The sequence below is a fragment of the Protobothrops mucrosquamatus genome, unplaced genomic scaffold (genome assembly GCF_001527695.2).
Source record: "Protobothrops mucrosquamatus isolate PMUCROS unplaced genomic scaffold, P.Mucros_1.0 scaffold863, whole genome shotgun sequence".
NCBI lineage: Eukaryota > Metazoa > Chordata > Lepidosauria > Squamata > Viperidae > Protobothrops > Protobothrops mucrosquamatus.
Window position 1 is genome coordinate 162127 of NW_015387118.1, and position 19308 is coordinate 181434.

The 19308-nt window shown below is 37.7% G+C and overlaps 1 protein-coding gene across 1 annotated transcript in view; it reads right to left on the minus strand.

Annotated features, from left to right (window-relative positions):
- The window catches only part of SLC12A8 (solute carrier family 12 member 8), a 71436-nt gene extending 53736 nt beyond the window's left edge, over positions 1 to 17700 (minus strand). Inside the window, exons 1-3 of the mRNA XM_015819130.1 lie at positions 17611 to 17700; positions 13802 to 13993; positions 10788 to 11019 (exon numbers count right to left, since the gene is read on the minus strand). Coding sequence (XP_015674616.1) covers positions 10788 to 11019; positions 13802 to 13993; positions 17611 to 17661 — 475 coding nt within the window. The 5' untranslated portion in view covers positions 17662 to 17700. The remainder of the gene's footprint in view (positions 1 to 10787; positions 11020 to 13801; positions 13994 to 17610) is intronic.
- Between the last annotated feature and the right edge of the window lie 1608 nt (positions 17701 to 19308).

Sequence of the window (19308 nt, forward strand, 5' to 3'; positions counted from 1 at the left end):
TACTCCAAACATTGTGTAGGTTTTCCTAGGCCCATTGTTGTAAGCCCCCCAACAATGTTATCATAAAAAAAAATAGTCTGCGTTACAAACTGGATTCCAGACTTATTGGCAGGTAACCAGTTAATAAATTTCTTAACCAGACTGTTGAATAGACTGGCCTATGGTCAAGAGTGATGTCACATCAATTCAATGCACTATAATTGGAAAAATGTGGGTGGAAGCAGCAGGGTGGGTTTTCATAAATAAAAGATTGCATTAGCAATCTCCTGATCTGTTCACCCATAGCGTCTATATTGAATTGTAGTTCTGCTGCTAGTTGGGGTTGATAATTTTGTGGCACCCATTTCCAGATGCATTTAAGCAAAATAGCAATAGACTTATGTACTGTTCAATAGTGCTTTACAGTGCTCTCTAAGAGGTTTACATAATCAGCACATTGCCCCCAACAATTGCGTCCTCATGTAAAACATTAGAAGAAGTCCTTCTAAGAAGACACAATCATAGATAGTTTTTATAATAAAAGATAGTTTCAAAACATCAGATGATTCTTCTAAGAGACTGTGAGGTGCTCTCATGGCTTAGATGCTGGACAAACAACCAGGTACCCTCTCTATTAAGAGAATAAGGGGTTTCCAAGACTGATGTCAAGCTCCATGCACTTGAACAAGATCAAAGTATTAAGATCCTGGAGAATTTAGAAGGCATGAAATTATTTAGAGTTATTAATAGTCTACAGGTCATTCTCTAAGATAATATATCTAAATCAGCTCTCATAGGTGAAAACGCTTATCATATAAATTGTTACATTGTATTACTTTAGTAAAGTTAACCAAAACAAAAATATAAATTATGAAAAATAGTTATATCAGCTATGGCGCCTTTTAGAAAACCTTGTAATAAGTTAAGAATTAAAAATAAAATGGGCTGATTATTTCAAATCAGCCCATGCAAATATAGTCTCATTTCTTGATTTCTATCCATGATTTTCCTTGTGATTATTAAATTCCCAAGACGTATTTCCATCTCCTAATGTTATTTTCTTCATTGCTGTAGAACAGTGGTTCTCAACCTTTTTAATGCCGCGACCCCAACCGGTCGTAAGTCGAGGACTAAACCGGTCATAAGTCGAGGACTAGACCGGTCGTAAGTCGAGGACTACCCAACCGGTCGTAAGTCGAGGACTTTCCCTGCCCGGGAGCGCCGCGCATGCATGGTTCCGCCCCCTGCGCCGGCCGCAGCGTAGCTGGCAAGCGGCAGAGACAGAGCAGGCCGACCACCAGCTGGCCCAGCCCAAGGGAGGTAAGGCACCCGCCGGAAAAGGGGAAAAAATGGCGGACAGCCTTGCTTGGCGACCCCCGTGAAATGGTCGATAGACCCCAAATGGGGTCCCGACCCACAGGTTGAGAACCACTGCTGTAGAACACTCATTATACCAGCTCTCCTTTTCTTCTTCCTCTCTTTAGAACTTAACTTTTACCTGTTGATTCCCAGGACAGTATTTATGCCCTTTTGGGGGTCAGTTCAACATGCCACTTTCAAACACAAGGGCATTCAGCCAATTATTACCCAAAGTTCCAAAAATGTCCTTCCAATCACTTGGCCAGTGACTAGATTCACATGTCAAACCATGTCTGGTTTTTTTTTCAGAATTAATTGAATAAATCATAATTAGCTGGCAAACCATCTAATAGCTCCGGTTACCACGGGGCTTAGGCTAGAGGAAAATCAGGGCTTGGGCAGTTTGGAATCAGGGCTACAAAGCTGATGTGTGGGTGGATATGAGCTACCCTAATAAACACGGGACAGGCAGACTTCACCCTATCTCTGTGAACAAGCCAATAATTCACGTGTCAAATTATATGAATATCATGAGAAGGACATGGCATATAAAATAGTTACCAGGGATGAGAGGATGAACTTTAATTTTAAAAAGTCTCATGTTCCTTTAAAAATAAATATGAAACTATTTGCTTAGGATGATCAAATATGGCAAGTTATATAGAAGAGAGATTGCATCTATTTATGAAGAATGCTGTTCGTTCTTTTAGGCAGAAGAATTTAGACTTTGCTTTATCCCTCCGACTTAAAAGAAATTTCCTTTTTTTAAAACTGTATATGAGCCCAGCTTTATAGGGAACCTGGTTCAAATTCACTATAACTGTTCTCTACAGAAGCTTTTCTACTTTTTATCTGTCTTCCTTTTCAAGTGTAACCTTCAAACAGCTTAACTGAAGCACTGTTGAAACAGATATCCTACATTTGCTGTTTGCACTAATTCAATATTCTCCAGAAGTTCATTTAATCTGGGGAATGGGCTTGATTTTTGCTGCTGCTGGTAGCTATTATAAGGTCATAACCACTGCTGGAAAAAAGCCCTGGAGCTTTCAAAATTTGCTTCGCCAGCTCCACTCCTATATTCAGGGGAGTATCTAAATCTTCCATTTATTTTTAGGACTCATCCTTTGCCCTACTTCTAGCTGCTTTTCCAAAACCAGACTATTTTACAACTAAAAACATGAGGAAAGCTGTTAAAGTGTGTGGCACACAATAACAAAGTCTGCACCTAAACATAGTCACTCTAACAATCACAGCAGCTGACACAAAATACAAAAAACAAAACCAACAAAGTCTCTTATGAGCATTTCACAACTAGCCAATGCACCAAGGATGAACTTTTGATGACTAGATGTTTCAGAGAGGCTTATAACATATTGAAAGTAAGGATTATAAAGTTATGTATTATGTATAAAAGTTCAAAATAGCCTGCAGGAAGATAATAAAGAACTGTCTCCTAAGGGTTGATACTCCACTCATTCAGGATTATGTTCAAGGGTAGACTTGTGTTCTTATCTCCTCCAATCCTGAACCCACTGAAACAAAAAGTAACAATGACTGAAAGATGTTAACATTTAAAGCCTGGGACATAAAGTCTTCCTTTGCAAAATGTAATCCAACAAGACCTGGAAGAATTCCCAGTACTTTTCTCACACAGTGTATGGAAAAGTGTACATATCCTGAGACGTGATCCTGATTCCTTCCTATATATTCTATGGAATGGCCATGCCATAGTTTCAAGCTACAGCAATCTGAGTCAGACCTATTACTAAACATGGTTTACAATCCACAACTATTGGGTTCACTTATCATGCTAAATGAAAATTAAAGCCAACGCATTAGAGGCTTTGTTTTGAAATGGACCAAGAAGCTAGCTTGTGGAGATGTGTATTTACTCTAACTTGTCTTACAAAGAGAATTAACAAGAACCCTTTAATTCTTAGCCCTCTAAAGCTACAAAGCTTTGAGACTAGTAACGTTTACAGGGAGACAGGGAGACCCCATCAGAGAATAATCCTACAATGAAAAATATGTGCTTGACTTCAACTTCTAAAAATAAAATCAGCAAAGGGAAGGAAGTGACTGAATCTGGGATAATACTGATGTGTGTGCGTCTGCGTGTGTGTGTTGTGTTTGGGGAAATGGGAGTGATACAGCTAGGAAACTCCACCCAAGCCTAATCATGTAGCGAATTTCATTTTAATTCTATAAGGAGGATATGCACAAGTTTGTGTGCTTTTTTACCTATGAAGATTAAAAGGGAAAAAACCCTCTAATACTACAACATGATTGTCTTAGGATGAATAATTTTAATCTTTGTGCCTCAGATATAACCTGAGTATCAGTTACAGCTATAGAAGCTTCTATCTTTCTAAAGAGCATTGCAATTTGTTTATTTATTTATATATCACACTTCATAATCACCCATCTTTCTCCCTTAATACTTTTTATTAGTATTACCACATAAGCCACAATGCAATATGTTTTTTCTTAAAACCAGCATTATTCATCAATTACATTCATATATAATATACCTAATTACAACTTCAAGGTTCTTAAAAGAGATTTTCCTCCTTAAAAATAACAATAGAAAACTACTGTAAAAAATTAAAGCCAAGAATAACAACATGGGGAGAGAGGACAAAATTGCACTGCATTATAGCAATCACAAACTCTTCTCTTGCATTGGCTTCTGATATTTTTAACATGTCTTGCACATTTGTAAAAGTGATCAAGATCTTTATAAAAAAAGTCTGTATATATGTTTAATACCTTTGAAATTCATATGACAGAGAGAGAAAAAGTAAGGTAAGCCTTTCATAAATATGCATGTATCTCCAATTTCTTAAGAAAACTGCCACTTTTCAAATACCCATGAAGAGCATTTATTTAAAGTATCTGAAAATCAATACCTAGATACCACATAGAGGATATTTGTGGTATTTCAGGACTTCCCAAATCATAGTTTAAGAGCAGTAAGAGAAAGATTACCTTGAATGGGAAGGAAGAAAGGAAAGGATCTATGAATTAAAAAACAATCTCAATTTTATAAAAATGAAATATTAGACAATCAGTCAACACTGCCTACATCCTGATCAAAGTAAATTAAAAGGCTGATTAGCCCATGAAATTATGTGAAAAGCATCATAAAGCATCTTCTTGTTTACAGTGGCTTAACACACCAGAAATCTTTATCACGGAGACAGTCATTTTTGGTGGTGCTATATTGCCAGTTTTCAAAAATGTAAATGTTGCATAAGGATGTTCTTGCCTTGTTCTATTGCAGTGGTGGTGAACCTATGGCACGGGTGCCAGAGGCGGCACTCAGAGCTCTTTCTGTGGGCACACGTGCCGTTGCCCCAGTCTTGCCTCCGTCCACGACCCCCTCACCAGCAACCCCCCTGGAGGAGAGTCGCCCCGAGCGTGACCCACGTGGAGCAGCACAGCCAAGGACATGGCAGCCAGGCAGCGTAGACAAGACTCTGCCCTCACGGCCCAACATGCACAGTTGATGCTGCAGGGCGCGGGCAGAGGGCGTGGCTGCCATGGCGCTGCTGGGCTGCCTGGGCGATCTGCGGCAGGCCCTGGAGGTGGTGAGTGACCTTGCAGGCAGGCAGGGTGGGGCGGGGCAGGGGCGAGGCCAGTTTTTGGACACTCGGTCTGTAAAAGGTTCGCCATCACTGTTCTATTGTATTACTTACTCATTCTTTGGTTTAGTTTCAGTTAACAATGCATGTGGCATTCTTTGTTTCTAGTTTGAGGATGCTTCTCAGAATTATTTTTTTAAAAGAGTGCTTTTGACTCTCATAGCAGTAATTAGTTGCAGCAGTAGAAGAAATCAGCTCTTTTTCGTTTTTCAATTCTTCAGAAAAATAAAACTGAGGCTCAAACTCCTTGAACTTGGAAGTCTTCCCCATTACATTCCATGTACATCATACCTACTGGAGGGGTTCTGAACCAACTTAAAAGAACTTGCTGCAATCTTATGGGCATCCTTCCTGTGATCTACCATTTAGGATTAAATCCTGGTAGAGAGTATAATGATAATCAAGCCTTATTAAAAATCTAACTACAATCTGAGATACACAAGAAATAACTAAATGTATTTATCAAGAAGAAGAAAAACCAGCAAGCAAGAAGAAAATGAATCCTGTGCGAACACACTGCGGTATTTTGGTCTCAGCGTTATTTTCAAAAGTTCTGGGGTGAAAATTGGTTGCAGATATGTATTCTGAATATAATTTTTGTAAACTGAGCAATAAATGATCTTAAAGGATATCTAGTCAATATTAAGAGACCTTACACTGGTAGGAGAACATAATCTTTATTTATCCAGAAATAAATCTAACTGTGCTCAATAGGTCTTATTCATTAAAAATGCTCAAGGTTACAACCTAAGGAAGCAATAACCTCAGCTGTCTTTTACAAATTTTAAACAAGTGTTAGGTAATTCTAAAGTATGCGTTCCAGGCTACAATGCCATTGAGATTTTCTCCTGAGTTGAATCACAACATAGGCATTGTTAAAAATTCTCTCCAGATAAAAGAGATTAGAATATTTGCAGGTGACTCATCTTCCTGTCCTAGCTTTTAGATTTTTACATCAGTGTGGATAATACAAATGAAAGCAAAGAAAGAAAATCTCAATCTTAAAAGGCGGAGGTAAAGGAATCTGAAGATAAAGTGACACCTTCTGTTTAGTTGTGTAACTACATTTACTTTTACATGTTTTAATTTAATAACTAAAAACTGTACCGTATTTCCCAAAAAATAAGATTGGGCCTTATATTAATTTTTGCTCCAAAAAACGCATTAGGGCTTATTTTCCAGTTAGGTCTTATTTTGGGGAAAATACGGTATTAAATGCGTCCATCTGGCTGATGATCTTAACTGGGGCTTATTTTTTGGGTGGGGCTTATATTACGATTGTCCTGAAAAATCATGCTAGGGCTTATTTTCTAGTTGAGTCTTATTTTCTGGGAAACACGGTATGTATAATATGTTTTACAGAAGGGGTGTCAAACTTGATCGTGTCACGTGACATATTTTGACGTAGCATGATGGTTTTTGCCTTTGCGGAGCCGGGGTGCGCAAGACGCATCTGGCCTGCAGGCCACCAGTTTGACACTCCTGTTTTACAGAATATGTCCTTTTAAATATATTAATGCTCCCTCTTCATTTTGCTTGACCATGATAAAAGAAATCAATTCCAAGTGCATAAATGTTATGATTAGAATACACAATAAATTGTGTATAAACAGATTTGTAGCAGTGAATATGATCCTAAAAGCAATTACTATCTTTCATAGCCTATACATTTACTGAGGATTAAACCCTATTGTTGGGGATTTACCTAGGAGGAAGTTCTTTGAATCTGGACAACAAATTTTCAGGTTGATAAACACTGCCATGGATGATAATCTCATTTGCAGGAGCTTAAGTAAAGGCTGAAAAACAATACTCTGATTTTTGAAGAATAAGGAATATCCATTTTTGGAACTACTAAGTCAAATGCTAGCTCCCAGTACAGCCCAAGCTGAGCCTAGAAACAGTCTAGATCTGGTATATTGCATCAACAGTGATATATTTAATGTTCCAATAGAAGATAATATTTGTACTCAGGGGTGAACTTTAGAGTCCTTGGTGCTCTGTGAACTTGGTTGTTTGCTTGCAGATGTTTCACTATCTGACTAGGTTAACATAGTGCTCATCAGTGCTAATGAATGTGAGATTTGCTTGCTGTCTATACATTGTAGCTTGTCCTAGCAGTGTTATTGGAAGTATGGTTTTCTTGGTGAAAGTAGTTCTTTGATTATTGTTTTCTGTTTGATTTGTCTGGTGTTAATCCCTGCTTATCTGGGTGTAGGCTACTGGAGAGCATGTGTTCGAATCATTTTGTTTCCTTTTTAGTTTTTTTTTACACGTAGTCCCCAAGGTACGAGCCTACTAGAGCCTACCCATTAGGCTCCTAATCGTCAAATGAATCAGACTCAATATTACAACATTTTAAAATCAAACTCATTAATTGAATCAAATAGGTCATTAAATGAACAAAGATTTGACATTATTTCCTCTAATGGTTGCCTGAATTTTTCTGCCGTTGCTGCAGGCTGTTTCGAGCTGCAAATCAGCTGTTTCAGGTTTCAGAAACTACAGAATTGTAAATTGCCTCCCAAGCAGGCAGCAGGCTTTTTCTTTTTTTTTAAACCATTTGTTGCTAGGCAGCTCAAACTTCTTCAGAGAGAGGGTGGAGAACTCTCCAAATTGCAGTTGCCACTTAAGTAAGTAACTTTAGCTTTAAGCATCTCCAGGCAGGCATGCAGAGAGAGATGGGGGTGGAGTTTACAGAACTGTCGGCTTGCAACAGTTACTGAGATGGAAGGGACCTTGAGGTCATCTAGTCTAACCCACTGCTCTCACAAGAGTGTACAGTACTGTACTGTATTTCTGATAAAAGCCTATCCAGTCTCTTCTTAAAAACCTCCAGTGAGGGAACATCTACAACTTCTGGAGGCAATTTAAATTTAAAACTTTTTTTTTAAAAAAAACACTGCCCCTGATCAGCACAAGCCTCTCCAAGCAAAATCCAAAATGGGGTGGGGGTGGGGATTTCCTTCCAGTAAGTGTCAGCAGAATCTCTAGTGGGTCTGTGCTAGGGAGAGTAACAGCAGCAGCCACATGCTATAAGTTTCAGGCAAATGCAAACAAACAATTTTGCAAAGTACTGTACTTACAAACACAATACAGTACAGTACTATAGAGCAGGGGTCCCCAACCCCTGGTCTGTGGACCGGTACTGGGCCGCAGCATGCCAGCAACTAGTCCGCACAAACAAGCAAAGCCCCATCCGTAGGATGCAGGCAACACACAAAACCACGCACCTGTGGTCCACGGAAAAACCTCTCTCCACGGAACCAGTCCCTGATCCCCAAAAGGTTGGGGATCTCTGCTATAAGAATATAGAATATTTTAAAATACTTAGAGAAGTAATTCTCTCTACAGTACTGAAGTCCTCAAGCCCAGCAAGCAGCAGATCTTCCACACAGCTCCAGGAAAACAAAAACAAATGGTCGGTGCCAGGTGCGAAAATTACCGGATCTTGTTTGGCCATGTGACAAGGCACAAAAAAAAACCAAAAACCCACCAACCCACTTCCGGCTTCTCATAGGCCCGAACAGGTCCAGGCAAGCCACAGAGTTAAAATGGCGGCTGCAGCAGCCAAGACTAAATCCAAGTCACATGGCTACAGAGGCCCTGTTTTTGATCGCAATTTTGAATTTCTAATGTAAGTACCCTTTCTGAATAACCTCGTTTTTGTGAAATCTCGCTAAATAAACACTTGTATCTGGGGGATTACCTGTATTGTCTCTTTTAAACTCTAAACATGTGTTGGCCCAATTACCATCGTTAAGCAAGAATTACCGTATCTATACTTCAATTGATGCAGTTCCAAATTATATTTCCATTCTTTACAGTCATATATTGCTACCTCACATTCAGTTTGCAATCAATTACTATTCTGTGATCTTTTAGAAGCCACATATCCCTCCCCAATACTTGTGCACTTGATCTTATCAAACAATCACATTTATCCTGTCTACTTTATTTTTCTTATAGGAAACTCCTCAGCCTCATATTCCCAGCCAATAAAAGTACTGTGCAGTTTCTTTTAGTTTTTCATAAGTAGAACTTATAACACTATGATTCTGAAACATATGGTGCTTAACAATGCTTGGAAAGGCTATGGGGGGAAAAACTAGTAGGGAAGTGACTTTGGGGGGATAAATAGAGCCAATAAGACAGGTTGTAACATGCAGCAGGTATTCTATAAGTGAAGCAGTTAATATGTTGATCAGATGAAATGTCTGGATAGATTCAGCCCTGATTTTCATTAGGCGAAAACAGCTGTTAGATGGGTGTATCTGTTTAAATAACCTTCTGAGTCATTCTGTTCTATATTTTTCTTTAGCTCTAAAATTCTCAAGCACCCAATGAAAGTCATAATAGTTTATTGTGAATATTTAGTCATAATAACTTTATCCGAAATTGCTATGAGGGGGTAGTCTTCAATTGATTATTTTCTTCCATTACTTAATTGCATAGCCACTTCAATTCAAGTGAATTCATTTCGGTTTCTTTCTGTATAGTAATACAGTGCTTTTCAACATTTTCAGATTGTACCACTTTTAGGATATGACAATATTTGAGTACCACCAGTGCTTAACGAGGTGACCCCCCCAAAAAAGTTGAGTACTGGTTTTAATTTCTTTGGTGGTAGTTCCTTTGCTGAATCACTTTCCCTTTGCACCGATGAACGTATGACAAATTTATCCATATTTATTAACATGCACCACTATCTTGATGATCAAGTGGCTGGTCAGCCCTTCTTCCTCTCTCCCTCTCCTCTCTCTCTTTCACAGCCTATTCCTTCATTGATCCCTCTGCTTCTCTCACAGAAGCCTCTCCTCTTCTATTCTCTTTCTTCTCACTGCTTCTCTCACAGAAGCCTCTCTTCTTTCTCCTCACTGCTTCTCTCACAGAAACCTCTCTTCTCCTCCCTTTCTTCTCACTGCTCCTCTCACAGAAGCCTCTCCTCTTCTCCCTCTTTCTCCATCCCCTTCTTTTTTCCCCCATCATTTCTTTTTCTCTCCCTCTCCGGCCAAAACCTTCTCCTTTTATATCTTCTCCTCTCTCTCTCCCCTCCCTTTCTTTTTCTCTTCTGGGTCTGCCACCCTCTGGGGCTTAGGGAGAGCTCCAGCATCCCTCGCTACCGCCCATTGCACACAGCGCTGATCAGCTGGAGCTGCGCACCCCGATCCTGGGGCCTCTGCAGCTCTAGCTGACTCTCTCATCCCATGGCCTATCTGCTGCTCCTGGTGATAATAGAGGCTGCCGGAAGCGCCGATCAGCTGGAGCCCTAAGCGCTGATCCTGGGCCCTCAGCAGAGCCCCAGCAACACCGCAGCTCCAGCTGACTCAACCCTGGGCCTGTGTGGCGCTGCCACCATTTCAGCCAGGTGCTGAAGTACCACCACTTGAAAAGCCTTGTAGTAATACATCAGATATTGCACTTGTTAATTGCCCAGCACATTTTAAAAATCAATTTCAATCGGTTATTAGGAAAAAAACTGAAGATGGTAAACATGTATCGAATACCTAGGAAGAACTTCTGTTGTTAAAGGTATTCCTTTCTGGGTGTGAGAGAGACCATAAAAGTGTTTTCTCTCCCTCTCTGTGCATAAAGAGCATAAAGGTATTTCTCTGTGTGTGTGAGAGAGAGAGACAGACCATAAAAAAATATGCCTCATGGAAACATAAAGGAAGAAAGACTGTGGCTTTAGAAATGCCGTTTCATATTAGCATATTTAATCAACAGATAAATAGTTAAAAACCTATCTCGTTCATCCATTAAGATGGTTAACTTTCTGATTTGGAAGAATCAGAAAAATGTTACCTGGACTGAGGTGCGTGAAAGATCCAATGACAAAATCCAGTGTGGAAACAGCCAGTAGAAAGAGAAGTAGTAGCTGGAGTCGTATTATCCATTTCACCCCAGCCAGGTTAATTCCAAGCAAGGCCAGCAGAACAACAAGGGAGATGCCTCTGATTGCCCAAATGTTAGTGAAGTTCAGGAGGTCAGAGATGGATTCAGCAAATCCAGTAATGTACATAGCACCTGCAACACACTGAAGAATATTTTCACCCGTGAAGAGGCTAAGCAGTTTGAACTGGAGGACAATGAACATGTTATTTATTTTTTGCCTAGAAAATCATTATTTGGAAGCTCTGCCACTCAGACTTCATTAGGAGGAGAAAATTCAGAGGAGGATACAAGATTCTCAGGAAGGTTAAAGGCCTGCTGTTGGCTCTATTAATAACAACACTGAGAAAGAATAATAAATTAGAGTAGTGTTAACAAGACAGGTCAAGTGAATCTGATTTTTTGTTTTTGTTTTCTTTAGGAAAGAGACTTGTGCCTTGGGCATTAATAACAACTACAAAGGTTGATTCCAGATTCTGACCCAAATATGTCCCTCTATCAACTGCACAACTCATGGTCAAATGGATTTCTTACCCTCATCCCATCACTGGAGGGTATCCAAAAGATTGTTTGTACAGCAGGAAGAAGAGGAAGTCCTTTGGCACAAGCAAACAGTAAGTACTGGTAGTTTGTAATAATAATCATTTGGTATATAGATTTAAAAAAAAAAAAAAAAAGTGGTGCTCCTGGAGAACATGATATATACATGGTCTGAAAGTTGACTCTGGCCAAACACTGAAACTCACTGAGGGAAAATATTTCTCTCCCTGAATATCACTCACAATATTGTATGTTGTAAACAAAGGCATCTAGTGGAAATGAACTACCCAAGGCTAATCAGAAGCCTATTTTAAACAAACAAAAATATAAAAAACCATTCTTTGATATCTTCCTAGGTGTAGTAATGTTTGATAGATGTTAATGAGTCAAGTTGATTCACTTTCAAAACCAGGAAGTACCAATTAATATAGTAGAATGGTTTTCAGAATACGTTAATTACATCTATGCATAAAATATTAGGATGCTTTGAAGAACAGCTCTTCTTCTTGGCCACTACAATTTTATTAAATTATGGCACTAGAATATTTTGCTAAAATTCAATTGATTCTTAAACTCTATAAATCTAGTTCTCAAGTTATGCCAATGGTATTTTTTTAAATAAATGTAGCAGCATACACGTGAACAATATTCTAGTAAAGAGTCACAGCTTTTGTCATCTTTGAAAGTGTTAGTTATATAGGAATCAATGATAGATTTCTGTGTGGCACTAATAATAACTGTTTCTGCATTTAAATATTCTGACATGAGCACTAATTTCATGGTTGGTGCTGAACATAATTAAAGCCTCAGAATAAATTGGAATAAATAGACTAAGCATCTGAAACTAAACAGATCTGGGCCTCATATGTGGTATGAATAGGAAACCAGAGTAAAATGTATGCTCATTTAGTTTTTTAGTAGAAGAAAGATGAAGTATTAGACTACTATGAACCTGCCTATCACACATTTTTTGAGTGGGTGGTTACATTTGGAATTTTAAGAGCATGGTATGTAGGTATTGCTTATCCTCAAAAAGGCTGCCATGATGGGTGATGCAAGTTACAACATTAAAGATTTACCAAAAGACAAAGTAGTGAGACTATGTCCTAGCTTGACCAAGCACTCAGATGAAGCTAGCTAATGATTGGTAGTATATTCACAGAGAAAGGAAGAGACATCAACAAGCTTTTAAGAACAACAAAGCATGACCAGGACCCTGGAGAGCTCACTGCAGGAAGTTAAAAGCTAGGTGAAAGCAGTTGCTCCATACATTGCCAATGTTTAACTGAAGGCTTAGGAAGGCTGGAAGGGTCATCCTTTGCTTAGTAACTTAAAGAACCTGTGGCTCTATCTGACATCTGAGAAACATGCATTATCAGGTGAGTCAATGTAGAGTTTCAGAGCTTCTTCTGAATTGGGCTGACATGGAATTCATCATCCTACTCAGTAGCTTCTTAAAAATCTTGCTGAGAACCTGACTTCGGGACTGCCGCAGATTATTTCTTTAAGCCTTTGATATAAATTACCAATGAATACTGAATTATAGTTGCTCACTGTTTTTATTCAAAAAAATTCCCACAGAATCTAAGTGAGGCATTCATGTAAATAAAAATTAGACTGAAGTGACGCTTTGCAACATGCTAGCTTCCTATTTAATTTTAATTGAATATTTTTTTAAAAATCAAAAAGTAGAAAGAAACTGGAAGTGCCAAGGCAAATGTTTAGTACAGTGGTAGTAAATACCACTGTACTAAATAAAAATGCTGACTAACTAGATTCAATTTTCAAGCAGGTCACCAATAATTAGAATTTTTTGGTGAAAAATTATTGTAAAATTAAGTTTTGGAGATACAGCCTAATTTTTAAACATCTTAATTTGGATGTGCTTCATTTCATTTGAGTTTTAATTTTTGCATTTAAATTTCATTTTGTGAAGACTTTGGGATTTAGCAGATAACGTGATATACTTTTAAATTTTTCAAATGCTCCTGCAGGACATTTCTTTGAGCAATACCTGGTATCTAAGGCTTGGGGTAAGAATAATCTTAAATTAAAAAGCATCCCATGCACAGAATCATACACAAATCCCCACTTTACTTTCCAGGCTACCACAGAATTTTCAAAGAGAATGTAGCATTTGATTCATACCACATCCAGGCAATAAAGGAAAACTGTACTTTAGAAAGGCATATACAGTACATACTGAAGCAACATTATCTTTCATCACAGCCCAGAGTTTTCAAACCAGTACTCCTTTTTTGGAATATATATCTTCTCAATTAACACAACAGAATTTGCAGTTTGGATATTTTTGCCCTGAACATAAAGGGAAAAATGAATGGGGAAAATTATATTAAAATATATATTCAAAAAATAAGCATTCTTACCTGACCAAAAATATAAAGTAGGCCAATGGTGCCTCCAACCTGACCTCCAAGGACAGTAGAAATCATTGAATAGACTCCTCCATTTCCGATGCTACATCGTTCACAAACCCCAATGCCAGATAGGACGGTTATTAAGGCCACCAAAATGACAAAGGACACCAAAAACATGCCCATTAGAATTCCAGTGTTCCCCTGAAATGAAAGCGGATGGTTGAAGCAAAAAAAAGAATACGATGTTTAAATTAATAACCACACTAGGAGCAAACCACTGGGTGAAGATGGCTGATATATAATCCATAAGTGAATTCACTGAAGTTACTTCAAACAGAAAGACTACTGTTTGTTATTAATGAATTAATACCTAAGATTAGCTTGTGCACTGATCCCATGGCACTTCTACTTGTACTGAATTGTATTTTGGTAATGAATTGGGATGTTCAAAGTGGTAGGGAATTCTTTGAAGACTAATTGAGAAATATGTCATCTGCTGCAACTATCCAGAAAGATTACCTTTCCTAAGCAAAGGAAAGAAATTATTTTTTTTTAACATGCAACATTTAATTCTTCTGAAAATCATTCTCATGACCAAAACAGCAATATGGGATACGCTTAGTTTTTCAGAAATAATCAGATACGGCAAGACCCGCTCTGCATCTTTCACAGACATCAACTTCTAAAATTAGGCACAGCGCAGATAAGATTTTTACGTTGTGATCTTTGGAGGGTTAGATAAGGAAAGGAACAAGTTCCTGTGTTCTTCTATTTCCACATTTGTATCCTCAGAGGGACTTCCAAGTATTGCCAGCATGTGGATGTAAATAAAAAAAAAAGTGATCTCAAACTTTTCCTCTGAGCTTTAGAGATCCCTATTGTGAACAAATCCGAGCATTTTGCTTCCTTCAGCTCTTCTTCAAAGCATTCTCTGTGTTGCTTTTATCCAGCAGGCGTGGTGTTCCTTCCTGTAACTGCTCTCCAGAAGGGGAAGTGATTTTAAGCCTTTTGGCTAATTGTTGCTTTGTGCAGAGTATATAAGACTATACTTATATCATCAACATATTTAAGTTGCCTATTTGAAATATATATCTAGTATACATAACCTAGTGCTTTCTAAAATAAATAAATAAATAAATAAATAAATAAATAAGGCAAGCTACAACAATGCTTTGCTTTTCAAAAATAGCCCTTTAGGGAGGGAGTATAAAAGGACTATATGCCAGCAGATGTGAACATGCTGAGTCCTGGCTCCAGTTCTCCTTGATCTTCTGCAGCTGTCATCTCTAACACAGCAGGGTAAGAAATTGAAACAGAATTTCGTGAATGCAGCTGCATTCTGGGTAGATATTGGTTAGCAAAAAAGATACAGAAAAGAATAAGATGGGATCCAGCAACAGAAGTAATAACTTTGAATGGAGGCTTGTCAGAAAATCAGAAAAATGACTTTTATAACAATGAAAGAAAGAATATAATTGGGCCCATGCATTTGCTAATCAATGGTTGCTTAACTATGGTTCATGGAATAAACCACAATTAGTTGGATTTAGAAAACACAGGAAGCCATAGAATAGAGAAAAACAGTAAGACCATCCAGGATGGAAATATTTCAAGTAAGGATGAGCCAGCTCAGCTTCTGCAACTTGCAGTGAAAAATTTGTGATCTTTTTGGATCTTGTGAGTCCAATGTAGAAACTCGCATGTTCTTGGAAATAGGAGTCTTATATGAGTTTATTTATTTTTTAAAATTTATTTTCACAGCAGGCAATTATTTGTAGTATTTTGGAAATGCAAGTACCACCATCAACAACAGTGCTTTACTAATACAAACCCTAGTTTATCCTGGGTTGCATTGTATCCGTCAATTTCAACAGGACAGCCTACCTATCAAACTCATATGTTTCAACTTTTAATTTGAGCCATGCATATCAATAATTCTGGCAAAATATTTAATAAAATCAGAAAAAATGTTGCAAAAGAAAATGATTTTTTTAAAAAAAAATATGAGTAGGATTACTGTTTTATAGCCGTTACCTGAGAAGATATCAATTTTTTTAAATATCTGGAAGAATGTCACTGTGGCAACATGTTTCACCTGAACTGTCATTTTAATCAGCTTCATTACAACTAATCCAAGATATTTTATTGCTATTTTTACATTCATAGAAAAATACAGAAGAAAACAAAATATTAACACAGCTATAAGAACTCATCGTATTTTAATTTGTGAGTGTTTGAATGTTGAGAAAAATGGACATTTCAGTTTTATCTATCTTTTGGAAGTGGATACTGGAGCTGCAATATTATGCAGCTTATTCTGAACTAGTTTTGAATAATTTCAGCAAGATTAATTTTTTAGAAAACCTGGTAAAAACTAAAAGAAAGCTAGGGATGGATGTTGTAGCAAAGTCTGATGATTTTATATGATGATGAGTGAGACAAACTGGGTTATTGAAAATACAATGTTTACTGGAAACCATTAGCATCATTACTAGGCGTGGGTAACAGTAAGAATTCTTTTGGACACACCAGGCAAAAGTTCTTTGTTTCCTACAACTATTAGCTGTAACAGTGGTAGAGATATATTCTGGTGAAGTATTAATCTTGTTGCTACTAAATATTGAGAATTTAGCAGGTTGTTACTACCAAATGAATTCAACATTTGGTAATATCAGGGCTGGGTGTTCTGGGGCAATAGAATTTGCCACTTTCAAGGCACAAAACGCTGCTGTAGCTAAATCCGCACAAACCACCCTTTGGCTTTAACACAATAAGCCCAATTCATTATGTAGGGAGTTATATTAAAAGGATATATGTTCCATGCATCTTGTTGACAACCTGGATTGTTCCTCCTGTTACTCCAACCTAAATCCTTGACATTCACAGTATATCACAGCATAGTCCAACCAAAGATTAAATAAGTAAAATAAAAGCCACTTAGAGCACAAATTATTTCTGGGATTCTTGGATGGGGGGGGGAGGAAACAATCCTATTTGCCTCCAGGGTAAAACCTTGATGCTCACAGCACACTGATCTACAATTATCTGATTCTACAGGCAAAAGGGATAAGAAAAATGTTAATCATACAGCTCATTGCTTTAAAAGCCTTCCCCTATTGCATTCTTAATTTAGTTGTAGGATGAGCTGTTTGCCAGTGTTCTAATGATAGATCTCTCTTCTTCATTATGCATTGGTTAACAAGCTATTTAAAAAAGCTCACAATAACTGCAGCTGGAGCAGCTGGTAATAGTTCTGCAGAGGAACATGCATTCAATACTTTTTTAAAAAAAAAGTCTGAGAAAAACCCTTTACTTGAAAAGATGCCTCTTGTTACTGGAATTTGCTCTTTTTTTTTTAGAGAGAGAGGCAATTTTTATACAAGTAGTCCTCACCTTTACGACCACCAATTGTGTTCAGAATTCCCACTGCTCAGCAAGATGGCACACAGCGTTATGACCTATTTTTTGCCATGTTTTGAAAGTGAATCACTGCAAGTTGTTCAGTGAATGATGTGGCGGTTAAGCAAAGTTGGCTATTCCTACTGACTTCACTTATGAGAAATCAGTTGGAAAGGCTGCAAATGATGATCATGTAACTCTGGGATGCTGCAACCAGCATAAATGCCAAGCACCTGAATTTTAATCATAAAATTATGGAGTTGCTACAACAATTATAAGTGCAAGGGACTGTTCTCAGCGTGTTGTAACTTCGAATGGTCACTAAATGAATGGTTGCAAGTCAAGGACAAGCACACACATTGTTTTTAAAAGATCAGCTGAAATGAAACCAGACGGCGCAATAACCTCTATATACTTACAACCAGCCAACCTGTCCTCAGAAAGAGAACTACTCCAAAGATGTTAATCATACAGGAAGTAAAGACTCCATCCCATGTTCCAAAAAGCACTGGTTCCCAAACAAAAAGATGTATTTTCCACCAAGGTTTGTTAGGCGTCTGATAACCCTGAGGGAAAAAAAAAATTGTTAAATTACTTCTAATTTGTCAGTTTCCTAAATAAGGTGGCAAAGCAGTAGAAAAATCCATACCTGCCAGATACCTTGTACCAGAACATGCACATCAAAGTTTTTTATGCCTAAGTTTATATCTAAGTTTGTGATATATTATTATATCATAAGCTATGATTTACCATGGCTTGTTGAACACCCAATAGTGACTGGAGTCACACTTACAATACATGGAATCACACAGGAGCAGCCTCTTTTTGAAGCATTAAAGCAGCTCTGGTTTTTACATGGTTCCCATGTCTTGTGAAACAGCTTTCAATCACAAAATACGTTGATGTAACCATTATGTAGGTAGTCCTCGAGTTACGACCGTATTGGAGCCTGCCCATCATGGTCGTAATTTGTGATGGCTGTAAATAGGATTACCCATGTGGCTTATCTGTTTTTATAACCTTTTTTGTGATGGTTGTTAAGTGAAAACCATGTTCGTTAAACAAATCCATGGTTTGCTATGGGCCATTTTTGTCAAAAAACAATAATAAATGCCAAACCATCATAAAAGGCAGTCATGTCACTGTGGGACTCTATAAACAGCTACAATATAGCCTGGCTGCCGAGCACCGGTGTGATCACGTGACCAGGGAGGGAGGACAACCATTGTAACTACCCGCAAGTAGGTCCATCTTAACTTCAGTCACTAAGCAAGCAGTCAGAAGTCATGGGCTACCTGCAGTTTAGTACCATCTGTGAATCTACTCTATTTCAAGAGAGAATAAATTATGGATAAATTATAATGGAAGTTTTTATGGATGATTATTGCACTGGGATTCTGTCACAAACACAAGATGGCTTCCTTGTGAGATTTAGTTTTCCACATTTTGTTCAGCATTTACACTTGTCACAATTAAGAGTGAGCAGAATCATAAGCAAGAAAATAAAATATTGTACTGATCATAAGCAAGTAAAATAAAATATTGTACAAGAAATTCCTCGGGTGCGATTGGTAACAATCTTTTTTTTTTAAAGATATTCTTACATTTATGATCTAATTATTTTGTAAAAAACCCCCTAGGAATTAGTATGGGCCAATTTCATAGTATATATAAAAAAATCTGTATGAAAAATAGGGAAGAAAATCTTTTTGCAATTAGTCCTTGACTTATGATGGGTCATTTAGCAACCAGTCAAAGTTATAACCTATCTAAAAAAGGGGACTTATGACTCATATCTGAAGTTCTGACAGTCAGAGTCATGTGACTGCTCTTTAGAAATTTGGCAACACAAACACATTCATGGCTGTCTGCAGCATCCTGCAGTCACATGATTTGCATTTGGCAACAGTTTTTATTTATTTATTTATTTATTTATTTATTTATTTATTTATTTATTTATTTCAATTTGTATCCCGCCCTTCTCCCGAAGGACTCAGGGCGGCTCACAACATTTTATAAAACAAAAACAAACCCACAAACCCCACCGAATAAAACCAAATTAAAACCAATATTTTAGTGTTGTGGTATTAAAATTTCTAAGAAACCCAATTTAAAAT